This window comes from Aquarana catesbeiana, linkage group LG05 (genome assembly GCF_042186555.1).
Source record: "Aquarana catesbeiana isolate 2022-GZ linkage group LG05, ASM4218655v1, whole genome shotgun sequence".
Classification (NCBI taxonomy): Eukaryota; Metazoa; Chordata; class Amphibia; order Anura; family Ranidae; genus Aquarana; species Aquarana catesbeiana.
In genome coordinates, this window is record NC_133328.1 from 136,751,909 (window position 1) to 136,779,872 (window position 27,964).

The 27,964-nt window shown below is 43.1% G+C and overlaps 1 protein-coding gene across 2 annotated transcripts in view; it reads right to left on the minus strand.

Moving 5' to 3' along the window:
• SGO1 (shugoshin 1) overlaps window positions 1–27,964 on the minus strand; it is an 82,447-nt gene that overhangs the window by 21,947 nt on the left and 32,536 nt on the right. For both annotated transcript variants that reach the window (XM_073630226.1, XM_073630225.1), the window contains exons 4-6: window positions 24,013–24,114; window positions 18,465–18,529; window positions 10,707–10,882 (exon numbers count right to left, since the gene is read on the minus strand). In XM_073630226.1, coding sequence (XP_073486327.1) covers window positions 10,707–10,882; window positions 18,465–18,529; window positions 24,013–24,114 — 343 coding nt within the window. The remainder of the gene's footprint in view (window positions 1–10,706; window positions 10,883–18,464; window positions 18,530–24,012; window positions 24,115–27,964) is intronic.

Below are 27,964 nucleotides of genomic sequence, written 5' to 3' on the forward strand. Positions count from 1 at the left end.
TAATCAGTTTCTAACGTTACTTGTTTAATTTTCGTAGACACCGACTCGTCTCGGTCATGTAATGCGGTGATCATGGATTTGATAGCCTAGGTCTTCATCACCGCCCTTCTGCATAGGTTTTTGACACTTTGCTTTTTCTAGTGAGAAAGATGTTGGGGGAGGTGGAGTCCCGCCACAGTGAGTACCCAATTGGGGTGGCGGGCCTCTCCCTCCCAATATCACATACAAACTAATCTAAACCTGATTTATGGCTCTCCTATGTTCACCTTGCTCAAAGCAATTGACTGAGTTTGTACTTTTTATACTGCACTGTTATGTATGCCAAAGCCTTATTAAGTTATACATAATATGACCGTGATGGTCATCTGTATTTTACTGTCCCACAAGTTCTTGTAACGACATGTAATGTTTTCCCAACGTCCCCCTTCCCTTCTCTTTTGAAAATAAAATAAAAATATTGAAACAAATCTAGCGACACCATGTAACAGTCCTGGGGAAGTAACGCCCTGACAGTGAATATTGATTCCATCCGGAATCTTTTGTAAACAATCACTTTGTTCAGAGGTTTCAGGTTTAGAATTAACCTGTAACTTCCCGAAGGCTTTCTCACCACGAAAACGTGTGAATAAAAGCCTGTCCCTTCTTCTTCCTTTGGAACTCTGCACACCACATTCTGATGTTCTAGTTCCCTTAATGCCCCTAGGAGGGCCTCTGCTTTTGCCAAACACTTGGGGAGAAGCGTTAAGCTTCGACGTGGAGGGGGCTTTGTAAATTCCAGACAATACCCCCTTCGTATGATCCCCAGTATAAATTGATTGGGGGAGATTACTTCCCATTGTGGAAGGAAGGCTCCCAATCTTCCCCCCACTGTGACCCCTGAGTCACTGGGTCTTATTGGGCTGTTCAGGAGGGCGAAAAATCGCACCTCCTTTGCCCTTACCCCTTTGGCTCCAAGTCTTTTTCCCCTGTGACTTGGGAGGCCTACTCTTTTGTGGACGAAACCCTTTCCTGGGTTGATTTGGGGATTTTCGTTTAACTGGGAATGCTTTCTTTTTATCAGCGGTACGGTCTAATACTGTCTCTAGACCTGGGCCGAAGAGCAGATCACCAGTCAGCGGAATGCCACACAGCTTGACCTTTGATGCATTGTCGCCTGGCCACGTTTTGAGCCAGAGAGCTCTTCTGGCTGAGTTGGCAAGTGCCGCAGTCCTGGCTGACATGCGCACTGACTCTGCCGAAGCATCCGCTATGTATGCTACGCCTCTCAATATAGTTGGAAAGGACGCTAAAATAGTCTCCGTAGCCGTACCTGCCTCAATATGAGCCTGGATTTGCGTAAGCCAGTGCTCGAGGTTTCGGGCCACCACCGTGACTGCCATCTCTGGTTTCAGATTACCTAGAGTTGATTCCCAGGTCTTTTTTAACAGGGAATTTAATCTCTTGTCCATGGTATCTGTCAGAGCTCCCAGATCCTCGAAGGCCAGATCTGTGTGTCTGGACACCTGCGAGAATGCTGCGTCCAATCTGGGGTTTTTGTTACAGACTGAGGCAGGATTGTCCGAAAAAGGGAATCTTCTTTTTAGGGCCCCAGAAAAGAAGGGTTTTCGTTCGGGATCCTGCCATTCTTTTTTGACCGTTTCTACTAGGACCTCATGAACAGGAAATACCTTTCTTTTCTGTTCTTTCAAGCCCCTATACATTTGGTCATGGAGAGATAGGGTCTTTTTATCCTCCTGGATACCCAGGGTAGTGTGGATAGCCCCTAAGAGGTCCTCTACCTCATCAAGGGACAACTTGTACCTTGAGGGCTTCCTGCACTCCCCCTCCCTACTCTCCTCCTCCGAGTCGTCCTGAGACCCGGAGGTAGCACTGTCAGGTTCCTCCCTTGCTTCCTCTCTGGAAGTGCCTGCCACTTCAGCTGAGGTGGCGGTCCCTGGTTGGGAAGATGCAGAGTCCTGTGCTAAACATGGGATTGTATTCTGAGATGCAGGTGAGGGTTTAAGGGGAACCTGTAACCCTTCAAACAGGGTCTTAAATGATTGGAAGGTTGAAGATAATTCCTTAACTGATGCTGCTAACCCTGACTCCTGTTCAGAAGTTCTTTCGTCAACAAGAGCATCTATACAGTTTTTACATAAGACCTTTTTCCAAGCCTCCCCCAGGGTGTCCCTACAGGAGGCACACTTTCTCTTAGAGCTAAGTGGGGGCTTTTTCTCAGAAGCTTTCTGAAAAACATAGAAAAAAACCAAATACCAATCAATATCCCCACACAGCCTGACACAGCAATACAATCCTGGGGAGATTCAAGTCCCTCCTTTACAACTGAGGGACCTGGTCTCCCCCCCCCCCCCCCCTCTGCCCACCTAGAGGGGTTTCTTCCCCACCCCCCCCATACAGGAACCCTAAGGGGGGAGGGAAAGCCTAGGTAGAGGGGGAACCCTTCCCCAGGGTACCCTTACCTTAGGCTGGCTGGAGCTGGCATCGCTGAGCGCCGTCTGAGCATCTGCTTCCGACATGCTGGTGGGCAGCCTGTGGAGTCTTTTTTGTGAACAAACTCCTCTCCAGCCTGTGCCCGGCCCTCTATCAGCGCCGCACGACCCGGAACCGGAAGCCGCGGGTCAAAGGACACACTTCCGCCCCCCCCCGCCGGAAATGACGTCACCCGCCGTCCGGCCCGCTCGGCTCCACTGCGGCCTGTACCCTGTACAGGGGGGACAGAGGTGTATCCTGCTAACAGCCCTGTGGCTGTGAAAGAGGGCCCCCCCAGACTTCCACCAGCGCTCGGTAAAGTGGAGGCGGCGGACAAGATGCGGCCGGTATGTAGCCTGCCGCTGACCCAGAGACCCCTGTCTCTTTAGTTAGGGATTTTAGTAATATAGCCCCCAGTCTCCCTGACTGCTTAGGCCTGGTTCCAGACGCAGTGTCTTCCCACCCGGGGGAAACACAAACAACTGAGGCTGGCAGGGGGAGGTGAAAATTTATGGGGGCTGGCGCAGTGTTTCCCAGGAAGAGGAGGAGCCAAGGTCTCTCAATGTGGCTGTCCTGAAAGACGGGAAGGGAAAAAAAAACGCAGAGTTGGAAAAGAGAATCACCTTTCATTTACAAGTATAAATCAATAAGGGGGTATGGCGCTGCCTATATAGGTTTATAAATGGGATGGACAACTATAACATAGGGGAGGGCTAACTTACTGCCCTACTAGTGAGCGTGACCCACCTAAACCCAATTCTGTGATAGTTACAAAAAATAATAACCAGTGAAAACTAAAAATATAAATACCATCACTCAAGTGTTCAGATACGTAGGCCTCTCTGTGTGATAAAGTATACCGTGATGGATACCATGCAGATTAACATATGGTTCCTTCCAAGCTAATGGATAGGAGTGAAACTAAATAACTATAATAGTCCCCTATAAATAAATGGTGATATGCCGTCAAACAATACATAAATTAAGCTGTTCAAGGCCATAAACTGCAAACAGTTAAAAAAATCCATGAACATAACGCCAAACAGGATCGTGTAGTGTTCATATACCAGTCCATAAATTATATAAGATTTCTACAGAAATCGTGAAAAAAATTCTTAAAAAAACGTGACTGAAGTGCTCTCAATGTTCTTGGTGACTTTTGTGCTCCCCCTCAAGGGTCCCCACTCACCAGATCCAATCACCCCAAAGGGGCAATGTGCGTATGGGTATATCCTCAGCGGTCTTCTCGCCACCGTAATTGGTAGGACCCCCAGGGTGATCTCCGGCTTCTGTGTGGATAAGTGTAAGGCTGACCACAGGTCAGCCTGTAATTGGAGGAGTCAGGCTGCATAAAGCCTGCCCACCTTTGCCTCCTTCCTTGTGGTCGTAGGATCTAGTGTGAGCCGACATGTAATTTCCGGGTTAGGGCAGGTCACGGCACATCACTTCCTGTTTCGGCTTGCAGGGCGGCAGCACGGTCGGCTGCAAGGTTCTCGTTGGTTTCTCTCTACCGGTGGTCGCGGTTCCGGTAGGTGTGGGCGGGTGGCATCAACGGAGGATCCACATCAGATGCCACCCGTCCCGCTCAGGTGCCGGGCTAGGGGCAGCCTGTTTGCAGGGGGCATGTCGGCTCTGGGGTAAGCCTTTGTGTATGTAAAGGGTGAGCATTGAGTGCTTACACATGCGTGTGGTCGTAGGATCTTGTGTAGGCACGTCTTTTCCGGGCGACTCTGACGTCACTTCCGGGTTCTGTTCTCATGCGGTGCCTTGCTTCTGATGTCCCCTCCTGCTTCTCGGCTACTTCATTGTCAGCGCTTGTCTGCAGCTTCTGGCACGGCAGAGGCACTAGTAAGGGGAGTGACGGCTTCCCTACTTTGTCACCTCGCTCAGGGTTCAGTTGGACATGTGGGGTGTGCGTAGGGGGCGGTGGGTTGAGGGGTCATATGTGGTTCTGTCAGGGGACATCAGATCCTTACTGAGGCTGTGAGGGGGTCTCTGGTGGGTTGAGGGGCAGCTCAATCAGGGACCCCCGGCCTCGGCTCTGCTCCGTGGCATCATAACATTCTCGCCAGCCGCTATTCTCTGGTATCCTGAGCATGTCGTGTCAAATATTTCTGGTGAAAGAAGGTATATGTATTTTTAAACTACCCTCACGTTCCTGTTTGTTTCCTTCTATAGTGGTTTTCCACATTGCAGCAGGGTGCTCAGGATTCTGTTTGGTGGTTCCCTAGCAGTTAGGTATGTATTGTAGGTTTTGTTTAGGTTGGACACTTTTCTCACGCATTAGGGACGTCCACATCATAGTATGATTTACATTCTCATGCGATTTACGTTCTCAGGTAGTTTACGTTTTCTCATGCAGTTTTACGATTTTTCCATGCAGTTTTAGGGTTGTTTCGCAGGCAATTTTAGGGTCTCTCATGTAGTTTCTCATGCAATTTTATGCTTTATGAAATTTTTCGCTTTTTTCATGCTTTTTACGGTTCTCACACAATTTACTTTCTCGTGCGATTTACGGTTTTCTCATGCAATTTATGTTTTCTCATGCAATTTTACGTTTTTTCCATGCAGTTTTAGGGCTCTCTCATGCAATTTTACGACTTTCTCATGTAGTTACGCTTTATGACATTTTTCGCTTTTTTGTGCGATTTACGGTTTCTCATGCAATTTACATTCTCATGCGATTTTACGGTTTTCTCAGGCAATTTACGATTCCTCATGCAGTTTACTATTTCTCATACAAATTTTACAGATTCTCATGGCGGTTACGATTTCTCATGCCATTTTCGGTTTCTAATGCCATTTACGTTCTCATGCCATTTACGATTTCTCATGCAATTTTAAGTTCTCATGTCGATTACGATTTCTCGTATTGTTTACGATTTCTCATGCAGTTTTAGGGTTTTTTCCATGCAGTTTTAGGGTTTTTTTCCATGCAGTTTACAGGTTCTCATGCAATTTTCGCTTTCTTATGCAATTTTTCGCTTTTGTCATGCTATTTATGTTTTCTCATGCATATTCAAGTGTTCCCACGTGCCTTACGTTACTCGTGTTTCTCACACTTCATGTCATTATTTTTCGTTCACTGCTTTTCCGTTAGTTATTGCTTGCATGGAGGATTTTTCACGTCTACAGATCCCATACAGGCTGAGGTTTCGTTTTTAATTGATTGTCGTCCCACAATCTTCTCGCCTGTAGTTCATACGTCATACATCCTCTTCACCATTACACCTTTTACTACTACCCACCACAGTCTGTGGGGACTTTAGCCCTGAGTGTTTGTTTTTAATTTCCTGTCTTGGCGCTGCAGGTTGCTCGGGCTGGCTTGCTGCATTCAGTAGGGTGGTGTTGTCATTAGTTCACATTCATGCGCTGTTGGTCTTGTCATGTCTGCACCCACATCCTCATACTTGTCAGGTAGTAGGGGTGTTATGTCATGGGCTGATTGTCTAATGTTCTCTGGTCACCTTTACACAGCTGGGTTGTCCAGGTTCTTCCACTGCAGGTTACCCTTCACGTCTATGGGTTACCAGATTGAGGTGATCGTTTTTAATTGGCTTGTTCGGTGGCAAGTCTCCTCATCTGTTCTTACGCTGCTTACATATTTCATTCGAACTCATGTTTCTCACGCAATTTACGTTTCTCACGCAATTTACGTTTCTCACGCAATTTACGTTTCTCACGCAATTTACGTTTCTCACGCAATTTACGTTTCTCACGCAATTTACGTTTCTCACGCAATTTACGTTTCTCACGCAATTTACGTTTCTCACGCAATTTACGTTTCTCACGCAATTTACGTTTCTCACGCAATTTACGTTTCTCACGCAATTTACGTTTCTCACGCAATTTACGTTTCTCACGCAATTTACGTTTCTCACGCAATTTACGTTTCTCACGCAATTTACGTTTCTCACGCAATTTACGTTTCTCACGCAATTTACGTTTCTCACGCAATTTACGTTTCTCACGCAATTTACGTTTCTCACGCAATTTACGTTTCTCACGCAATTTGCGTTTCTCACGCAATTTACGTTTCTCACGCAATTTGCGTTTCTCACGCAATTTGCGTTTCTCACGCAATTTACGTTTCTCACGCAATTTACGTTTCTCACGCAATTTACGTTTCTCACGCAATTTACGTTTCTCTGCCAACTCACAGTTTTTAGGTTTCTCTCGTTTTCCCAGGTTTCTCATGTTTTCCCCAATGTTACTCTCGTCTCTCATGTTTCTCACGTTGTTCATCAATTCATCAAGTAGCTCACCCTCTCCCAGAACCTGGTCCGTCCCAAGGCTTCATTTTTTTTTTTTTTTCCACATTCGGCTAGCTTCAACTCTTGACCCGATGGCAGTATTCCTATGCAGTGGACTGCTTTCCCGGCTTCGGCGCAGGAAACCCAGCTTTTTAAGTTACTGATCCCTTGCTCGTCAAGCGCAAGTGCAGAGCTGGTTACCCAGCGGACTGCAGTTTCTTTCCTGTCCCAATGCACACTACCTTTTTACTTCCTAGCTACGTCCGGCCAGGAGTGCCAATGGTATAGAACTATTGGTAAATCAGCCTATGGCAGCTCCAGCGGCCTCTACGGGCTCAGGGGCTTTAGTGGATTCCGGAACCTTCTCAGTGCTTAGGCCAGTACCAGTAGGCTCAGGTCTCGGACCAGTCCTGATGGTTAACATCCAGTTCCTACTTGCTTTTTGTCTCTTTCAACTCATATCGGCCTACAGCACTATCAGGGCGTATCTGGCTGGGACTCAGCATTTCGTCTTGTTGGTAGTCCCCAACAGGCCTTTCTTCATTTTCTACGCACTCCATTAAGCCGTCATCAGGGATCCTGAAGAGTAGCCCTCCTGCTGTGCTCAGCAGACTTCTCGCCATGGGTCATATTTTCGTGTCGTATCTGTCATGCTCTCAAGGTCTCCTTTGCGTTGGGTACCAGATTGGTACTCAAGGCAGCGCTATACCCGGCCTTTTGGGGGTCCTGAGGCCAGGGGAGTTGCTCTTCTGGCCCAGGGTCTCTCTTACTTTTGGCCATATCAACAGGTTTTGCACCTCAGCCTTTTCCGTTTACATCTGCATGCTCGCAAGATGTGGCAATCGGGTGGCGGCACTATCAGGTTTTGGAGCTTGGCTAGGTGTAGCACCCGGTGTTGGTTTATACCAGCTGGTATGTAGCTGTGCTACATCTGATAAACCCAGGGGTGATCCTCGGTTGCCGTTTCCTAGCACTCCCCTCTCCGTAGCTCTTTCCATACTTCATTGCCACCCCCTTTTTTGGCCAATCGGGGTCTGGACCCTAAGGCATACTTTGGCATTTATTCAAGATAGGAGCAGCTTCTGTGAATTCGTGCTGGGGGCCCCGGCCCTTATTTGGGTAGGTGGAGGTCGTCTTGTTTCTCTGGGTATGTCCCAGAGCCACTCCTGAGATGCCACAAGCGGTTGTCAATTTGGCAGATTGTACGATATTCAGTGGGTAATGATTCTGGCTGTTAAAGCTTTAATCGTACTGGGTTTATTTTTGCCCCCTTTTAGGCATACTGACCACATGACCCAGGCACACTTCAGGTCTATGTTCTCTGTTGCTTTGTTCCTTTTCTACACTATCCACAGATTGACTCCGAGTACAATTAAACCGTATTCATGGTAATTCCTCCTCTGCTGTTACTTCCAGTACTGGAAGTTACTGGAAGTAACAGCAGAGGAGGAATTACCATGAATACGATTGTGGGTCGCCGGTTGACAGAGTCCACTCGACCCACGCGCCCGCCACTATGGCGTTTCGAGCAGGAGAGCCAACTTGCCACCGTATAACGTCGACAGCTGGTCGGCAAGCAGTTCATCTGTTGTGATATGTTTCTGCTAACTTTGCACATCTAGACTCTTCTTTGCAGAACTGCTCAGGTTCATTAAAATTTGATGGTGACCGTTTTTGGACTGCAGTCTTCAAGTCATTCCACAGATTTTCAGTGGGGTTCAAGTCTGAGCTCTGACTAGGCCATGCAAGGACATTCATCTTTTTCTCCTTCAGCCACTGTGGTCATTTTTGCGGTGTGCTTTGGGTCATTGTCATGTTGGAAGAGAAACCTTCTTCCCATTGACACATTTCTGGCAAAGAGCAACATAATTTCCTCAAGAATCTAATGATAATTTGCCCCATCTATTTTTCCTTCTATCCTGACAAGTACTCCAGTCCCCGCTGCAAAGAAACACCCCCATAACAGGATATTACCACCTCCATGCTTTCCTGTAGGAATGGTGTTATTTGGATGGTGAGCTGTACTGGATTTCCGCAAAAAACATATATAGTTTGGTGTTGATGCCAAATAATTTTTACATACACCACTGACCAGCCATAACTTTATGACTGACAGGTTAAGTGAATAACATTGTATTATCTCATGACAATGGCATCTAGAAGTCTGTGGGATATATTAGGCAGCAATTAAACACATGTCCATAAAATTGATGTGTTGAAAGCAGAAAAAACGGCCACTGCAGTTTGTTGCATATGGGGCTGCATTGCTGCAAACCAGTCAGGGTGCCCTGCTGACCCATGTCCACAGCAAAAGCATCAAATGGCCACGCGAGTATCAGAACTGGGCCACAGAGCAATGGAAGATGGGGGGCCTGGTGTGATAAATCACACTTTCTTTCACGCCATCTGGATGGCCAGGTGTGTGTGTCACTTACCTGGGGAAGAGATGGCAACAAGAGGAGCATGGGAAGAAGCTTGTTGGTGGAAGAAGTATGATCATTTTTAACAATGTTTTGATGGGAAACCTTGGGTCCTGCCAATCATGTGCATGTTATGTGACACATACAACCTACCTAAACATTGTTGCTGACCAAGTACACCCCTTCATGGGAACGGTATTCCCTGATGGCAGTGCGCTCTTTAAGCAGGATAAGGAGCCCTGCCACAATGCAAAAATGGTTTGAGGAACATAAGTTTGAGGCCTCCAAATTCTCCAGTTCTCAACCCAAATCGAGTAGCTGTGGGATGTGCTGGAAAAACAAGTCCAATCCATGGAGGCCCCACCTCGCAATTTACAGGACTTAAAGGATCTGCTACTGATGGCTTGGTATCAAGATACCAGAACAAACTTTCAGAGGGACACAGGCGCTGTGTTCCAATAAGACATCTGTGTGGGTGTATGTGCCTCAATGCACAGTGAGTTTGGGGATACATACACCAGGCACAAACATGAATGTCATATCGGGACACAGGCGTCTGTCTCTGCATAGGCACGGTGGCCCAAGAGACATTAATGTGACTGCCTGCACGGGGATGGACGGAAACACCTGAGCATCCCCATGTGAGTAAACACGGCCCTGTGCAGACATACGGTATTCAACACCGTGAGCCAGGCCTTATTGAACATATCCGAGTCCCTTTACACTAACAGGAGGAACCTTGGTCATTAAAAACTTGTTAGCCGTTTGTGCCTATTACTTACACATTTATGAAAGTCCAGCTCCAGAAAAATAAAAAATCCACCCTTAAAGTAGCTAACTCCTGCACAGCAAGGGGTGAATGTTCATTTTGCCTAGGGAAAAGATGAAAAAGCTCTATCGCTTACGTTAAACCCCACCCTCTGACTCCAGCACTCACCTCTTCTACCTGAAGCTCTGGTATGTGGGCAGAGTCTGTGTCAATACATACAATACAATAATAACAACCCTGTATGGTATGCCAAGGATGCTGGAGAGTCACAGCTTACAGAGCAGATTGCTGGGGGGGGGGGGGCTGGTCACAGCACTGGAGAAAGTCTGCTGAGACAAGGCAAGCATTTACTCCTTAATCTGCACCTAGATTAAAATGAGCATTTAAGTCTAAGTTTTTTTTTGCATTTTCTGGAGTTGGGCTTTAAAGCTTTAGGGCTCTTTCACACGGGACAGATCAGTCATGATCCGCCCCGTGAACACCCGCTTGCTCAGCGGGGATCGCTCCGCCGATCCCCGCTGAGCAGGAAGATGACAAGTCCATCGCTGCACGCTGTGCAGCGGCGGAACTGTCAGAGCGCCGCTCTCCCCTATGGGGGGGAATCGGATGATGACGGACCGTAGTGTCCGCCGTCACCCGATCCGATAACGGATGGAAAAGTAGGTTTTTCCTCCGTTTCACGTCCATGTGAAAGAGGCCTTAGTGAACATTTTCAACCCTCAACACTGCTGGTTTTATTTGTCACACTGAAAGGAATGGAACTGTATTTTATTGATATTTTTCAACTGCATTTACCACGCTCGCCTCTAGATGCCGGCCCATTACAGGAGGTTTTCAAAGAACCATCTTTGGGATTTCTTGTTTCAGCGTCTGAGCAGGAGGTTTTCGAAGACCCATCTTTGGGATTTCTTGTTTCAGCGTCTGAGCAGCCATCCACGCTCCTAACATTTTCTACATCTGGAGGATGTCCCCTATGATAGGTAAAACAGAAGAGAAAGATTACAAATTTTGGGATATAATCAAGCCCATTTTTAGGGAAAAAAAACCAACACCACCACAAAAAAAAAAAAAAAAAAAAAAAAAAAAAAAAAGTTGTTTTTTAAATTTTACAGCACATTAAAATATACCTGAGCAATTAGTTCAAAAAGGTAAAATAAGCAAAGCAGAAAGCACCAATCACACTTACTGTAATAATACAGCAAAGTGAACATATATATAGGAGGGATTGTAGAAACGGGGTTGATTTACTAAAGCCAAAATAGACTGCACTTTCAAGTGCAGTTAAAACTAATTTTTTTCCCAGAGCTTAGTGAATGTGGCAAGGAGCTTGGGAGACCTGGGGGCCACTAGAGATATCCCACAGAGGACGGTACTCCAAAGACAGGGGTGAGATTCAGCCATCTTGCTGCTCCCTGAACCCACCAGCCTTAGAATTTCACCACCAAACCCTCCATCCAGACTCCTGGACATCCCCTGAGCTGACCCCCGCTTGTTTGGCACATTCCGGCCGTCCGCTTGCTCGGCTATCCAGCCCGCGGCCGGCTCCATCCACCAAGGTTCGGCCGCCATCTTGAGGCCTATGGCGCCTCCGGGTGCCGCGATCGGCGAGACTGGAGGCAGCCCCTTCCGGGTATGCTTGTGGCGGCTCCCGCGGACCGGGAGGAAAGAACTTGTGAGTCCTAGAGGCCACTGGAGATATCCCACAGAGGACAGTATTCCAGAGACAGAGGTGAGAGGCGGCCATCTTGCTACACCCTGAACCCACCAGTAGCTCCCCCGTCTCCCCTGAGCCAGACCCAAACCCCACAACTATAAAAATATCCTGCTCGTGGGGGGGTTGACCCGGGCTACACTATTGCAAGACTTGCCTCTTAGAAAAGTCCCCATCCACATAACCAAGTGCAGTGGCCATCTTGATACACCCGCACAAACCAGAATTTCTCTGCAGACGCTGGAACACCCCAGCAGTTGAGACGGCCTCCTCAGGTCCCTAGCTGAGATCTCCCACACTACCTCGGGGTGGGCTGCTCTTAGCATTGCAGTCAGCGGCCGCCATCTTGCTACACCTCAGAGACTGGTTGTACTAAAGTCCTGGGTGTTTGATCTTTACCTCAACAAGGTCCCGCGTACACCTCAACGGACAACATATAGCCCCACAATGGACTCTGAGCCAGCTGTCACCCTAGGATTAGGGTGATAAAATGAACTAAAATCATAATCACAAATAAGTGGGGGCGCATGCGAGACGCGATGCAGTTCACTATCTGTAATTAAGAATTCCATCGAGTCAGCGAGGATTTAACATACACTGCAAGGATCATTTTACCTTAAATTGCATGAGATAGATAGAGATTAGAGATTAGAGATTAGAGATTAGAGATTAGAGATTAGAGATTAGAGATTAGAGATTAGAGATTAGAGATTAGAGATTAGAGATTAGAGATTAGAGATTAGAGATAGAGATAGAGATAGAGATAGACATATATATACACACACATACATATATATACACACACACACACACATATATACCTGCAGCTTATACTAGTGTACGCCGTCAGGCAAGAAGCCGTTCCTCTGCGCAATAAAGAGCGGAAGAATATGGCCCATAAAGGCGCTAGTTCATCGCCTGTACAATCCCCTACAGCTACCAGTGGTCCTCCGCATAAGTCTTCGACACATAATAACCGTGATGTCCCCTCTCAGATCACAAAGGCAGACTTAGACTCCAGCTTAACCAAGATCTACGAAAAACTGGTAGACAAAATAATGCGAACTCCAAAAAACAACAAACACACTCACACAAGAAAATAGCAACCCTGGGAGGACGCACAGATGTTCTAGAAACCAAACATGATGAGCTATCACTTGCACACAACGATCTTAGAAGGGACTTTGAACTTTTAGCTTAAAACCACTCATACTTACAATCACAAGTGGAAGATTTGGATAATCGAAACCGTAGGAATAACCTAAGGATTTGTGGTATTCCAGAGTCTGTCACCGATCTGATGCCAGCAGTATCCAAACTGTTCCACAATCTCCTTTCTGATCTACCTCCATCCTCATTTGTATGCGACAGAATTCATAGGGTCCTGCATCCTAAACCACCCCCAGACAAACCTTCACGTGACATCATTCTATGCATGAAAAACTTCATCACAAAAGAAAGCATACTAAGAGCATCTAGGAATATGCATAACATTGACTTGGATGGCACAAAAATTCTAATATTTCCAGACATCTCACAAGCTACCTTGGAAAGGAGACGCAAAATGAAAGATAACTTCGGTATTACAATCAGCTCATATTAGATACCGGTGGGGTTTTCCATTTAAATTAACAGTGCCACACAACGGCACCACATATACAGTCTAAAACATCTCGGAAGGTAAAGATTTGCTTGTAAAGTTGGGTCTCTTGGATCAGAGTGCAGTTGCAAGACCTCCTACCACCCCTCATACTTCACCTATCTGGGCCACCCCAGCCACGCGTCGTGGACAAGAAAGATGGCGTCCATCATTCAGAAATATGGATGTCTGAAGATAAAGCGAACGCATACCTGTGACTGAAAGTTCACCCTTTTTCGATTTGTTTTTTTTCTTCCTTTTTCTTTTTTTCCCTCGCAAGGTTCAAAGAACAATTTTTTCAGTTCTAAAAATTTTTTAAATTAAAAAGTTTTGAAGTTTGATTTACTGTGTTTAGTAAACAGCAGTCCTACACCTTTAAAAAGGTAATAGGTTGGTATATCATAGTTCCTTCTATGCAATCTTATACACTTAACTGTTTTGTTTTTTTTAATGATATTTTTTCTACTAATTTTTTTTCAAACATATGTCACAGCATGCTCTTATTTTTGTTTATAGAATCCTCGCTGAGGCTGATCTGCTCCGCCTCTGCTAGTTTGTCCCCCTACTCACAAAGGACTCCATAAGCATGATTCAATTAGTGGATACACTTCCAAGACTGATCCTGCTATCCATTGTTTTAATGGTGGATGCTCCATTTGTGAGTAATGGACAGTATTGTCCACAACAATATTAGTTTCGGTCAGGTAGTGCTTCTCACCCTGACCCCCAAGCTATAAATATTATATTTTTCATAATTATACTAAAATATTCTATTTTTACAAAATTTTCAAAAGGTCGAATACTCTCTATTTTACTTAAGGCATTATGATGGTGCGTCATTGTGCAACGTAGCACTGTTATTATCTAGGAGTTTTTTTTATTTCCAGGGTTCTACTGTTCAAGTACCCTAATCTCCAGTGTTTACATAAATAAGTACAGTTTGTTATTTGATATAGATAGGTCAACAAGAAAATACTTATGCAAGATATTGATGTATATTTCGAAATATTGTATTCTTGAAGATATAGATGGCATCACAATGATCACCAGATTTTCCTCTATCTCAGGTAATTTTTCATTTTTAATATTAATGGTGTTAACCATATTACTAATACCACATCGACTCTGCCATATACTCTTCCCCGGGCCTTGTAATCCACTGCCACTACCTTATAACTATCAGCGCTATTTAATAACAATACAACGGGTCTTAGGGTGATTTCTCACAATGCCCGGGGCATTAATTCACCTCACAAGAGAAAGAAATCTTTTCACCACTCCAAAAGATTAGTAGCGGATATAATATTAATGCAAGAAACTCATTTTGCAACAGATAAACACCCTAAATTTATTGACAAGAGCTTCAGTCAATTTTATTGCACTACTTACAACACAAAATCTAAGGGTGCTGCAATATTTATTAGAAACTCGGTATTTGAGGTTCAGAATGTCTTTAGAGACCCAGATAGTCGTTATTTGATTTTGAAAGGCTCAATTAAAAGGACATTCTATCACTATTGCCTCAGTATATGCTCCAAATGACGCCCCTTCAAACTTTTTCAACAAATTTGTTGATACTCTAGATAATTATCATTCCATACATCTTATAGTGGATGGCGACTTCAATTTAGCCGCTCATTCGGCTCTAGACAGAAGCAAAGTTGTCCCATCCTCTAAAGCTTTTCCCAAATCTTTGAACAGATCACTTTATAATCATCAATTGGTTGATATTTGGAGAGCCCACAACAGGTATCAAATCCTACACATTCTATTCCCACGCGCATAACAGCTTCGCCCGACTTGATTACATCTTCTGCACCCCAATCCTACTTGCCAATTCCTCTAAGGCAGATATCCATGCATGTCCTTGGTCTGATCACCACATAGTCTCCTTTAACACTTCACGCAGAAGTCTAACCAACACATGTCACTCATGGCGAATAAACAATTCCTTGCTAACAGATCCATCATGCAAACAGCAAATTCTATCTCACCTTGAGCAATATTTTGCACATAACGTAACACCAAACATGTCTCCTACAAATATATGGATGGTGCATAAAGCGGTATTGAGAGGCCATTTGATAAATATTGCCTCAATTAAAAATAAAACCAAACTTGCAGATATTAGGTCCCTCACGAAAGATCTAGACCACTTATATCACAGAAACAACCAAAATCCATCTAGTGACCTTCTCAAACAGAGTCAAGAGAAACGCACTTCCTTAGACACAATATTAACATCGGACACCAAAAAAGCCCTCAGATGGTCCAAAGCTAGATTCTTACTCAACAGCAATTCATATTCCACCATGCTTGCTAGAAAACTAAATTCATCTACGAAACCACCCCACACCTACAAATTGAGGAACCCATCTGGAAATACAGTGTCCCATCCCAAAGAAGTCATAAAACTGTTCTTAGACTTCTATAAAAAAATCTTCTTTCCACATCACAATCATCTCCCAAACAGTCCTCCCTGGACTGGCTTAACGACATTACATTACCCACACTATCTAGGGAACAAATCAAATCTCTCAATGCCCCTTGTACAGACATAGAAATTAACAGAATCATTGGAACATTAGAGATAGCCACAGCCCCAGGCCCGGACGGCTATTCCGCATCTTACTATAAAAAAAAAAAAAAAATTTGCCTCTACCATTACCCCCACACCTTACTAAACTGTATAATAATATCTTACAAGGCGGCCATTTCCCATTTGAAATGCTTTTAGTGAACACGTCCCTTCTTCCCAAACCAAATAAAGATCATTCCACCCCTCAAAACTACCGCCCAATTTCAGTTATTGACAACGACTTAAAAATATTTGGCCGTATGTTAGACAGATTATCTGTTGTCATCTCCCCATTAGTTGATCCTGATCAAACCGGCTTCATTCCTAACAGTCAAATAACAGACAACATACGATTGACCACAAATATCATTCAAGATTCCAACTCCACATTACTACTTAGTCTTGATATACACAAAGCTTTTGATAGCGTTTCCTGGTCATATCTTGACAATCAACTCTCCAAATATGGCAACAATGAAATCCTACATGGCTTTAAGGCTCTCTATCACAACCCACATACACGTATCAAACTCCCAGGCATAAATTCTGACTTTTTCCCCTCTGACCAAAAAGGTACCAGACAGGGTTGCCCCCTCTCCCCGCTACTTTTCGCCCTCACGATAGAGCCCCTTGCCTGCGCTATCAGAAACAACACAGACATTAAAGGATATTTTAAGGGATCTAAAGAATACAAGCTAAGCCTCTCTGCAGATGACGTGCTTCTGTTTATAACTGACCCTCTTATCTCCCTACCCAATCTAACTAAAACCCTTGACATCTTCCATGACCTGACAGGACTGGGTGTAAATCTAAGTGCTCTGCTTTACCAATCAATATCCCCCCAGCCTTAATACCTTTACTTAAAGACAAGTTCCCATTCAACTGCAACGCGGATTCGTTTAGATATCTAGGTATTCAGATTACACCTTCGTATGAAACATTATACTAAGTAAACTACCCTCTCTTATTTAACAGTATTAAAAATCTACTTAAACTTTGGTCGTCATACCAGATTTCATTCTTGGGCAGAATAGTGGCCGTAAAAAATGATATTACCCAAACTTTTGGGGGTTTTTCTAGAGCCCTTCCTCTTATTTTACCTAAAAAAAATTAGATTCTTTAGAGAGAGATAAATTCATTTGGCTAAACAAGAAACCCAGATTTAGCTACTCCCTTATGTTTAGACCCCAAATAAAAAGGAGGCCTCAGCATTCCTAACCTTTGGCTTTATTATCTATCGGCCACATTCAACCAATTAGCCCAATGGTATGCCCCTTCACCCCAAATCCCCTGGCTCCGGTTCGAGGAAGAATCTATCCTACCATACAACCTACAAAGGACTTCTCTGGTCCAAGACCATCCCTCCACAAAAAATAAGACCCTTAAACCTTATCGTCACTCACACCCTTCAACTATGGAACAGACAACAGACTCCCCCCTGGCTTCCTTTCTAGGTGACCCTCAACCCCCCCCCCCCCCAGATAGAGCTCAAGATCTACAAACAATAAATGATTTACCACCTTCAGAATTAGAGATGTATATAAATATAGGACAATTCTATCAGAAATATTACTCACACTCCACCCCCCATACACAATTTGAACAGGGGTTTAATCTCTAAAATATATAAAAATGTAAATGAGACAAACATGCCTGAGAAATCACATCCCATGCTACAATGGGAATCAGATTTAAATACCTCATTTACTCTTGATCAATGGGATATTATTTTTACAAATCTCCATAAATGTACCAAAACAACCTCAGAGAATCAGCCATTAAACTGCTATATAGATGGTATCTTACCCCTGCTAAACTTAACTCATTTTACCCCTCACTATCCCCACTCTGCTTCAGGGGTTGCCCCTCTCAGGGAACACTTCAACATATCTTTTGGGACTGTCCCCACATTAAAAACACCTGGAATAAGGCTAGCATAATCATAGAAAAAATATCCGGTAGAAAGGATTTCTCTTACACCCCAAATCTGTCTATTCTCCCCTATACAGGATATTCCAATGACAACCACAAGACCAATTCATACATTCCTCAGCTCCATAGCTTTTAATTGGCACTCCACCTCGGTACCTTGGCCACAAATTCTTAATCGCATGACGAATATCAAACTTTCTGAAAGAATTCATCACACGTTATATGATTCAATGCCTCTTCATCAAAAAAAAAAAAAATAAAAAAATAAAAAAAAAGGGATTCTTTGGGAAACCACCTCTCCGATTTAAAATAAAGGAAGGGGGGAAAAAACTAAAAATAAAAAAAAGGGGAGAAAGAAGGTATTTTTCTGTTTCGTTTTTCCCATCTCCTCTTAAGATATACTCAATTGTCATTTCTTCCCTCCACTACAATACTCTTGATTGGCCTGATTATAATATTATGCATTTTTTTCACCTGACTAACCATAACCCTCTTTATTTCCTGTACAACATTCACTGTTAAAAATATCTGTACCATCATTGTAATTGTTTTATACCTTGACCTTTTACAGAATAAAAATAGTTTAACAAAAAAAACTCGGCTTATACTATATATCTATAAAAAACACACACACAAAACAGACTCAAATATATATTTATTATATATAAATATTATAATATATATAAAACTCACGAGCCACTACTTGTCTGACCAGGACCCGAACGTCCCTCCATGGCAGGAGCAGCACCTGTTGAATGCTAGCATTCAAAAAAAAAAAACTTAAAATTTAAAATAAAGTCTAAAGTCAATGGATCACATAGTGCAGCACAGTGATAGATATCAAACAAAAACACCCTTTCCCCATGTGATAATGTCTTCCTGTACACCGCCCCAGAACAATCCAATGATCCCTTTCGCCACGATACTCAAGCCCACACTTAACAGACTGAAATGCATTTCTCAAGAAAAAGGCACACACGCACACTTTCAAACTGTCTCACAAGGAATCCTGCTAGCATGGATGGCTGTCTGGGACTCCAGTGTTCCCCCCTTAAAGTGGAAGTCCATCCTAACACCTAAGTTCTCCCTTGCAATCATTAATGTGAGCAAAGTTCATCTTTATGCCTCAAAATGAAAAAAAAAAAAAATCCCAGTTTTTCTACCTTTATTTTGCAGTATTTATTGCTGTCACATGACTTCAATTGTACTTCCTTCTCAGACTATAGCAGCCAGTGGGTGTGGTTACTGAAAGCTAGTGGTAGCACTTCCAGGGAGGGACACTGTTCCTGTGTAGCCAGTGGGTGTGTACAGGATGGGCAGAGCTGATCACAGGATCCTACCCAGGTGTTCTCTCATACAAAAAAAAAAAAAAAAAAAAAAAAAAGACCCATCCACTATACACTAAAGTTAAGGAACAGTACAGGCAACCACACTAAGGCTCTGTTTCAACTAGTGTGACTTGTCATGCGACTTGACACAAAGTAGCATGACAAGTCACAGCCTATTGATTTCAATGGCACCCGTTCCTATCTATGTGACTTTGAAAAGGTACCTGCAATGCTTTGATGTGACTGATCCAGAGTGTCAAGTTTGATCAAAGCCACACACTAAACTGCGCAACGTTGGGGTTGCAATAGTGGAAACGTGACTTGTCATGCGACTGTGTCCAAAGTCGCATGACAAGTCACAGCCCATTGATTTTAATGGTACCCGTTTCCATCTATGAGATTTTGAAAATCAGCAACTTTGGCAATGCTTTGTCGCATAAAAGTCACACTCAAGTCACACTCTAGCCTTAGGCTATGTTTCCACTAGTGCGACCCCAAAGCTGTGCGATTTAGAGTGCAACTGAGTACAGCTTTGATCCAACTTTATACTCTAGATCAAAGTCACATTAATGTAGTGCAGGCACCTTTTCAAAGTCGCATAGATGGGAATGTTTGCCATTGAAATCAATGGGCTGCGACTTGTCATGCAATTTTGTATACATAAAGTCGCACTCATGGAAACGGAGCCTTAAAACTTATTACTCACATATAAGGAGCAATCGAAACCCATCTGTATCCTTCCAAACTTTCTAAAATGCTCCTTTGTACCCCCTTTTCCAGCTCTCTCCACGGTTCACAGCAGCTGGGCGTGTGTCACACCATGCACACCGTGCCATCACAGGGCCATGCAGAAACCACCAAGTGGTTGTACACTGTAGAAAATCTGCAGCATGTTGCATTGTAATCGATCATATAGTTTCTAACAAGTATAACGTCTAACATAAAGCCTGCCCTCGCCCTCTCTCAGGTCAAGCTGCTGGCCAAAACAAGGCAACGAAGACAGGCGGAGATCTGTGAAGGATAGGAGGGATGGGGGTGGGGCTGGGCAGGTCTAGGCATGCCTGAGAACGACCGACAACCTTTTCAAGAAGTGACAACTTGGCAAATTCAGATTAAAAAAAAAGGGAGATATTGTTTTCGGTGAAGAAAAGGAACTAGCTAATTGTCCGTTTAGCTTAGAAAGTCTAATCTAAGGTAATCAGCTAGCCAGAAAATGATGTCAAAAGAGAACGATATTGAACATACTATTAATAGGAAAAAAAATAAATAAATGAATTTTGACGGGACTTCCACTTTAATAGGGTGAAAACAGGGTCAAGTGGTCTCAAGGAATCCTTCTCTGCCTATGTGGATTTCTGTTCCAGACTCTAAAGGAGGAGGATTTTGCCCTCAAAGAAAAAATTCATACAGTTGTTTTAATAAAGAAGACTGAAGAATTTATTACACCAATATAGTCACAAGTAACGAGTGAATAAAAGCTGGCATTAGGACATAAACCCAGTCCAGCCCCCAGTAAACTAAGCGCTGTGTACACAGGAATTAACAGCCGGCTACCTCTGTGTGTACTGGGACTCCTAGACTCCGGGTACTTCTGCCCACACCATCAACGCATTTCATTGCTATGGCAACTTTATCAAGAGGACAGCCTGGCAGAGTGTAATAGTGCTATACATTTTTATATATCTATATACATACATACACACACACACACACACACACACACACACATATACACACACACACAACCAACCAGATATTCAGAGCAAATAGATCCAGGTGGCATGTGCAGCATCAGAGGCTGCAATAGAACAGCTCTCATTAACCCTTATGATACAGGTGTAAAAAAAAAAAAAAAAAAAATTGCAGGTTTTAATATCAAAACAAAGTCAGAATAAGAGACAAATGTCTGAAAAGCATATACAGTACCAGAGACCATAAAGGGACAGTCCTCATGAAGCAAATTAAAAATTACAAATGTCTGAACAGGATATGCAGCACCTACAGTCTCTGGTGCTGCATATGCCTGGAGTATAGGAGTCTCAGTACACACAGAGGTGGTAGCCAGCTGTTAATTCCTGTGTACACCTTGCTTTTAGTTTACTGGGGGCCGGACTGGATTGGTTTTAATAAATGCCTCTATAAGAAGTTTATTACACAATGTGTAATTTTCCTGTCTGTGAAAGAGTCCTTCTCCTTTAGAGTCTGGACGAGCCATCCACATAGGCAGAGAAGAGATTCCTTGAGAGACAGCTTGAGCCTGGTATCCTCATTGAGGAGGGGAGACACTGCAGTCTGGAGTCCTGAGCAGTCATCCATGCTAATAGATTATTCCTTGAGATACACAGCTTGAAAATGTGTGTCAATTCTTCAGAAAGGCATTTTAGTCTGGTGAATGCGGACTTTGTGGTGAAAGTAATCACTGGATGATTTTGTGCACAGGTAGACAATTATCACAAGGTAGAAAGTTTTTTTGTCACAAGATGAATGGTATTTGTTCACAGAGAAATGAAAGACTGAAGCGAACATGGTTTTCACATTTGTTTATTGAACATTTTGTAATATTTTTGGTCAGGGGGACTTTGAGGCCAATCACTATAAATATATCTATCTATCGAGCACATAGGATATAAAGCACAGTATTACTTGTAAGCGTTTATTACATAGTATCCGGCAAAAGGGGGGTGGACTTTAAATGAGATATATATATCAAAAAGCAGTCATTGCAAACATTTCACTGTACCTTGTGAGGTCATATACAGCATAATCAATGATAAAAAAAAAAATGCACACAAAATCGCATAAACGCAAGGCATGCTAAAAACCACATATACATATTTGGCATATTATGGGATGAAGACAAGTCCTACACAACATGGGCCCACTGGAAGGGCTGGATGGCATTTAAAAAAGTCTTGAGTGGAACAACGATATGATATGCCAAAGTACCATGGCGTCAATATGTATATGTGGTTTTTAGCATGCCCTGCGTTTATGCAATTTCGAGTATGCTGTATGATCTCACAAGGTACAGTGAAATGTTCTTTGCAATGACTGCTTTTTGGTATACATCTCTCATTTAAAGTAATAAAAAAAAAAAAAAAAACACACACACCTTTGTCGGATACTATGTAATAAACTCATACAAGTAATACTGTGCGTTATATCCTATGTGCTCACTCTATATAGCGATTGGCCTCAAAGTCCCCCTGATTTGGGATGGAGGCCAATTACTGATGATGCCACAGACCACATAGTTTTTTTCCCTCACTATTGGATTTGTTTTTGTATTTAAGCACAGAACGCCATTGTAACTTTAGGTTTTCATTGATGCCATTAAGATGACTTTTGTTTTTATTTTTGTGAGAAATACATCATTGTGCTGTACCATGAGGAATTAAACTTCATTTTATAGACCTTAATTTATAATCTTCACTTGCAAAATAATTAGAGAGAACACCTTTAAATCCATTTACCGCACAATAGAATACCCTCCACCTAAAACGTAAAGAGCTTGATCATTTATCAAAGGGGTTGATTAATGGCCCGTACACATGATCAGAAAAATCATACTGCTTTCGAAAACAATCGTACAATAAAACTGATCGTTCGTACACAACTTTCGAGAGCTGATCACGACAGTTCATCTGATAGATGAGACCAGCACGAAAAGATTTCTCGTACGATACAAGATCATACGATTTTCGTTTAAATCAGTACAGTTTTTCGCCTGAAAATACATTACACGTCACTTCTGAATTTTTGTTCGGTTGTACGAGAAATTTCTTAACCTCTTTATTTTTGGAGGAGATTCGAGATCTTTAGCAATCAGTCAGCATTAAAATGCTTGTAATGGCTCGTGTTTTATTTATTTATTTATTTTTTTTTTTAATTAACAAAACATGCCTATACTTACCTGCTCTCTGCAAGGGTTTTGCACAGCGTGGCCCTGATCCTCCTTCTCTGGGGTCCCCCGGTGGCGCTCCTGGCGCTGCTTCCTCATCGAGTGCCCCCACGGAGAGCCACTTTCCATGGACGTGGGCACGCTCCCAAGTCCTGCTGCTGCATCCATTGACACAGACAGCAGGACTCTGCCCTGCCCCACCCCCAGTGTCACAGGATTTGATTGACAGCAGCAGGAGCCAATGGCTCCTGCTGCAATCACTATCCAATCACTATCACTGCTCTGTTTGTCCGACGCTGGAATGATCGGGCTCAGGTAAGAAAAAGGGGGGCTCTGGGGAGCAGCTGCACCATAGAATGCAGTAAGGTGAAAAACCCTGGAGGTTTTAAAACTCCTTTAAGACCTGCCCTGCAAGTTTGGATCTCACTCGTGGAAATAATCTGATAAAAAAAAACAAAAAAAACACTATACAATACACCCCCCCCCCCCCCATTCACAAAACAAATGTATGATCACAACACAGTTACACATGGCAAAATACACAAGATTTACAAAACTCATTACAATTTAGATTTAAAATGGGGGTATTCCACACCATATACAATCAGGGAAATCAGTTAGCAAGAATACTTATATAGAAGGTCTATAATCATTGTGCCAAGCAGTGCTAAAATATATTTGAAATGGCAAAAAAAACTGTATATTGCTGTGAGCCAAGAGAAAAAGAGAAGGAAGGAAAATGCCATTCAACAGGCCACTGCTAACAGCCTTAGTACAATTACAAAACTTTTTTTCTAATGTCCCTATAGGAAGATTCCCCCTCTATTCTTGTTACGACACAAACGTGGGGGATTTTCTTTCACTTTCTATGCTCTTTGGTTCTTTTAACCCATCTCATAACATCAGGTTTGGATATACAATTGATTTTCACTTAAAAATTCTATACCACAGAAAGAATGCTTACCACACGTAAAAACAGTACCAGAGTCTGAATTGCCCAAAAAATACTCACATCACTTGAACACAATGCATGTGCAGGGCCAAGAAGGTTGGCAGTCTCTAGCAAATTGTGCGTAACTTTGGCAATTATTTCTCTCAAGGATGACAACTTTGCCTGTAACAAAAGAATATTAAATTGTGATTTTGTAGTTACAAACATGGCATGAATCAAGACTGCCTCATCAGTCACTGTTTATCATACTAATAAAAATTTAAAAAGCAGAGTTCAACTCACTTTTACAACCTTATCTTAAAGGAAAAACCACCCCCTCCACCACTTGTTTTTGGATAATTTTTATCTTTTTGTTTCTTACCTTTTTTGAAGTACTGAGTGTACTTCCGTCCTACCTCGGGTATCATTTCCTCCTGCTCCCCCACTACCTGTGTGTGTCCCAAAAGAGGACATGGCCATTCAGAAAGTGCCACTGCCGGTTTACCTTAGTTACAATGGCGCGGGGGGGGGGGGGGGGACGACACATTGCAGGCTCCCAGGATAGGTAAGTGTTCTTATTTAAAAAAGTGTGTTTGTAGCTGCTGACTTTTTTTTAATTATTATTAAAACTTTTATTTACTTCCCACAAAAGCTATACAATTTTCCAATGCACAAACATTCTGTGTTCAGTACAATCATTCCACATATATAGATGATACATAAATTTCTTGGTCGATTACAGAGACTGTTGCTATGTAGTAACACGTTTTTTTTAAAGCATCAGCATACTTTTTCGATTATATGTACTTGAGGGGAGTAGTGTGCATGTTCCGGGCCAAGCTAGGCAGTACATGACAGAAGGAGGCGTATTTTGTGGTGCTATACACGTGTCAGATGTATTAAGCCAGCGGCCCCAAAACAGTTATATTTTGCAGGGTACTCTTAATATATATGAACTTTTTGTAGGGTAATGTGATGTTTACGTCTTCCAGTCAGATAGTCTAGGGGGAGTCTGTCTCATCCAGAGTTTAGCAATTGTTTTCTGAGCAGAGAATGGTGTCTCATGCATAAAAATTTTGGTATAATTTGTCAGTGTCTGTGAAAATACCCAGTAGGCATGGTTTGGGGTCTAGAGTCAACAGGGACCCCATGTTAATAGAAAGAGGAAGGGCAAGCGGGACTAAAAAAGGTACCAAGTTATAGAACAATCAATTTGAAAAAAATAGCAATTTTTATTTAACCGGTTCAATACAGGGCATTTTCACCCCCTTCCTTCCCAGACCAATTTTTAGTTTTCAGCGCTGTCGCACTTTAAACGACAATCGCGCGGTCGTGCAACGTTGTACCCAAACAAAATTGACGTCCTTTTTTCCCCCACAAATAGAGCTTTCTTTTGGTGGTATTTGATCACCTCTGCGTTTTTTTGCGCTATAAACAAAAAGAAGAGTGACAATTTTGAAAAAAAAAAACAATATTTTTTGCTATAATATCCCAATTTTTTTTTTAAAAAAAACAATTTTTCCTCAGTTTCGGCCGATACGTATTCTTCTACATATTTTTGGTAAAAAAAAAAAAAAAAAAATCGCAATAAACGTATATTGATTGGTTTGCGCAAAAGTTATAGCGTCTACAAAATACAGGATAGATTTATGGCATTTTTTTAAAAAAAAAAAATTTGTTTGTTTTTTTTTTACTAGTAATAGCGGCGATCGTGATTTTTTTTCATGACTGCAACATTATGGCGGACACATTTTTGGGACCATTCACATTTATACAGCGATCAATGCTATAAAATTGCATTGATTACTGTATAAATGTGACAGGCAGGGAAGGGTTAACCACTAGGGGGAGACGAGGGGTTAAATGTTTCCTAGGGGAGTGATTATAACTGTAGGGGGAGGGGACGCACAAGGGGAGGAGACCGATCGGTGTTCCTCTGTACTGGGAACACAGATCGGTCTCCTCTCAACTGACAGAATGTGGATCTGTGTGTTTACACACACAGATCCACGGTCCGGCCCGGTTAACGGGCAATCGCGGGTGCCCTAGACGGCCGGGAAGCCCAGGCAGTCATATGACGTCCACCCAGGACGAGAGATCCCATCTGTGGACGTCATTTTACTATGGCCGGGGGTAGTGAAGTGGTTAAACAATTCTTTAAAATCGCAATGAACATTTACAAAAGTCACATAAAACGTTCATTGTGATTTTAAAGAATTGTTTAAATTAAATTTCTATTTTTTGAAATTGATTGTTTATTCTATATCTTGGTACCTTTAACCAGTTGACATCCGCGCTATAGCCGAATGACGGCTACAGCGCGGACCTTGTCCGTCTTGTCTATATGGAACAGTTGGGACGCTAAGTAGTATAAACTGAAGTCCGGTAGGGCTGTACCGGCCAAATCAGTGGGGATTTTAAAGTAGTCGCCATGCTAATTTGTGCCTATTCTTCCCTCAAACAAAAATTGAATCTATAGTTTTGAAATATTTCAGGGGTAGATATACAGGGGTTTGCCATAATATATATAGGATTTTAGGAAGGAGTATCATTTTAAATGGAGGTTAATATGACCTAGTACCCTGAGAGAAAGGCGTGCCCCATATTTGGGTTTTTAAAATTTAATCAGGGTGAACAGTGGCTCTACATTGAGAGAGATATAATCGATCGGTGCCCTAGTTACGCTCATCCCCAAGTATCCGATACTATTGACTCGCTGTAGGGGTAATTGGGTCTGTAGTTCAGTTTGGGGAGCAGGATCAAGTGGGAGAATGACTTCTCCCAGTTGATCTTGAGTACAGAAAATGAGCCAAAGTGTTCAATTGTTCGTAGGGCCTCAGCCAAAGAGAGACCTGCACCTGCTAGATATAGTGTGTCAACAGCGTACATGCTTATTTCTTCTTCTAGAACACCTACGCGTAAGCCCTGCATCATTGGATTGTGTCTGATAGATATTGCTAGAGGTTCTGTGGCCAAGGCATATAGTAGGGGAGATAGAGGGCAGCCCTGTCTGGTGCCTTTAGTTAATTCAAAGGTATCTGACTGCCATCCGTTAGCTGTTACCCTAGCTACTGGGGCCTGGTATAGTAAGCAGACCCAGTTAAGAAATTTGGGGCCGAAGCCATATTGTGCCAGACATTTCCACAAGTAGTTCCATTCTGAGTCAAATGCCTTGGCCGTGTCAAGTGTTACCACTACCCTCTCTCCAACATTATCATGGTGGGCTTGTATGTTTATAAACAGTTTTCCAAGATTAAATGAGGTGTTCCTGCCTGGCATGAAGCTGGCCTGGCCTTCGTGCACTAGGGTTAGGATAACCTGATTAAAGCGCAGCGCCAGAATTTTTGCTAATATCTTTAAGTCCACTTGGAGCATAGAAATGGGCCCGTATGACTCAGGGAGGCCCAAATCTTTGCCCGGTTTGGGGATGAGTACTATAACAGCTTCCGTCATGGATGTTGGCAAGGTGACAGTCTCAAACAAGTGTGTGTAAAAAGGTAAGCAGCTAAGGTAGGAGAGTCTCACTGTATTGTAAATAAAACTCGATGGGTAACCCATCAGACCCAGGAGTCTTAGCAGCGGCAATTGCCAGCTTTGCAAGAGCCATCTCCTTGGTCATTAGTGGTGCCTCGAGTGCTTCTGTGTTGAAGTCAATTGCGGGAAGGCGAGTTCTTCTAAGAAGCGATCAATGGGTGTAGTTGCGGTGTAAAGGGAGCTAAAAAACTTGTGGAACATTGCGGTTACTGCTGTAGGTTCAGTTACTATCTCACCTGATAAGTCTGTCCTCACTGAGCCATGTATGCTAAAAGCTTTCCCGCTCTCTCTCCGTGTTCAAAGAGTTTTTGTCTAGAGAAGAAAAGCTTTCTTCTAGACATCTCATATTGTAGCTGTTTAACACCACTGGATTGCAGCTTAAGATGGGAGGCTTTAATCAGGAGTTGGGTCTGTTTCATACTGATGTTCTGCGAGGGAGAGCTCCTCCAGTATCTTCTCTGCCTTTTCAGCTGTGGTTGTTTTAAGTCTATTCAATTTG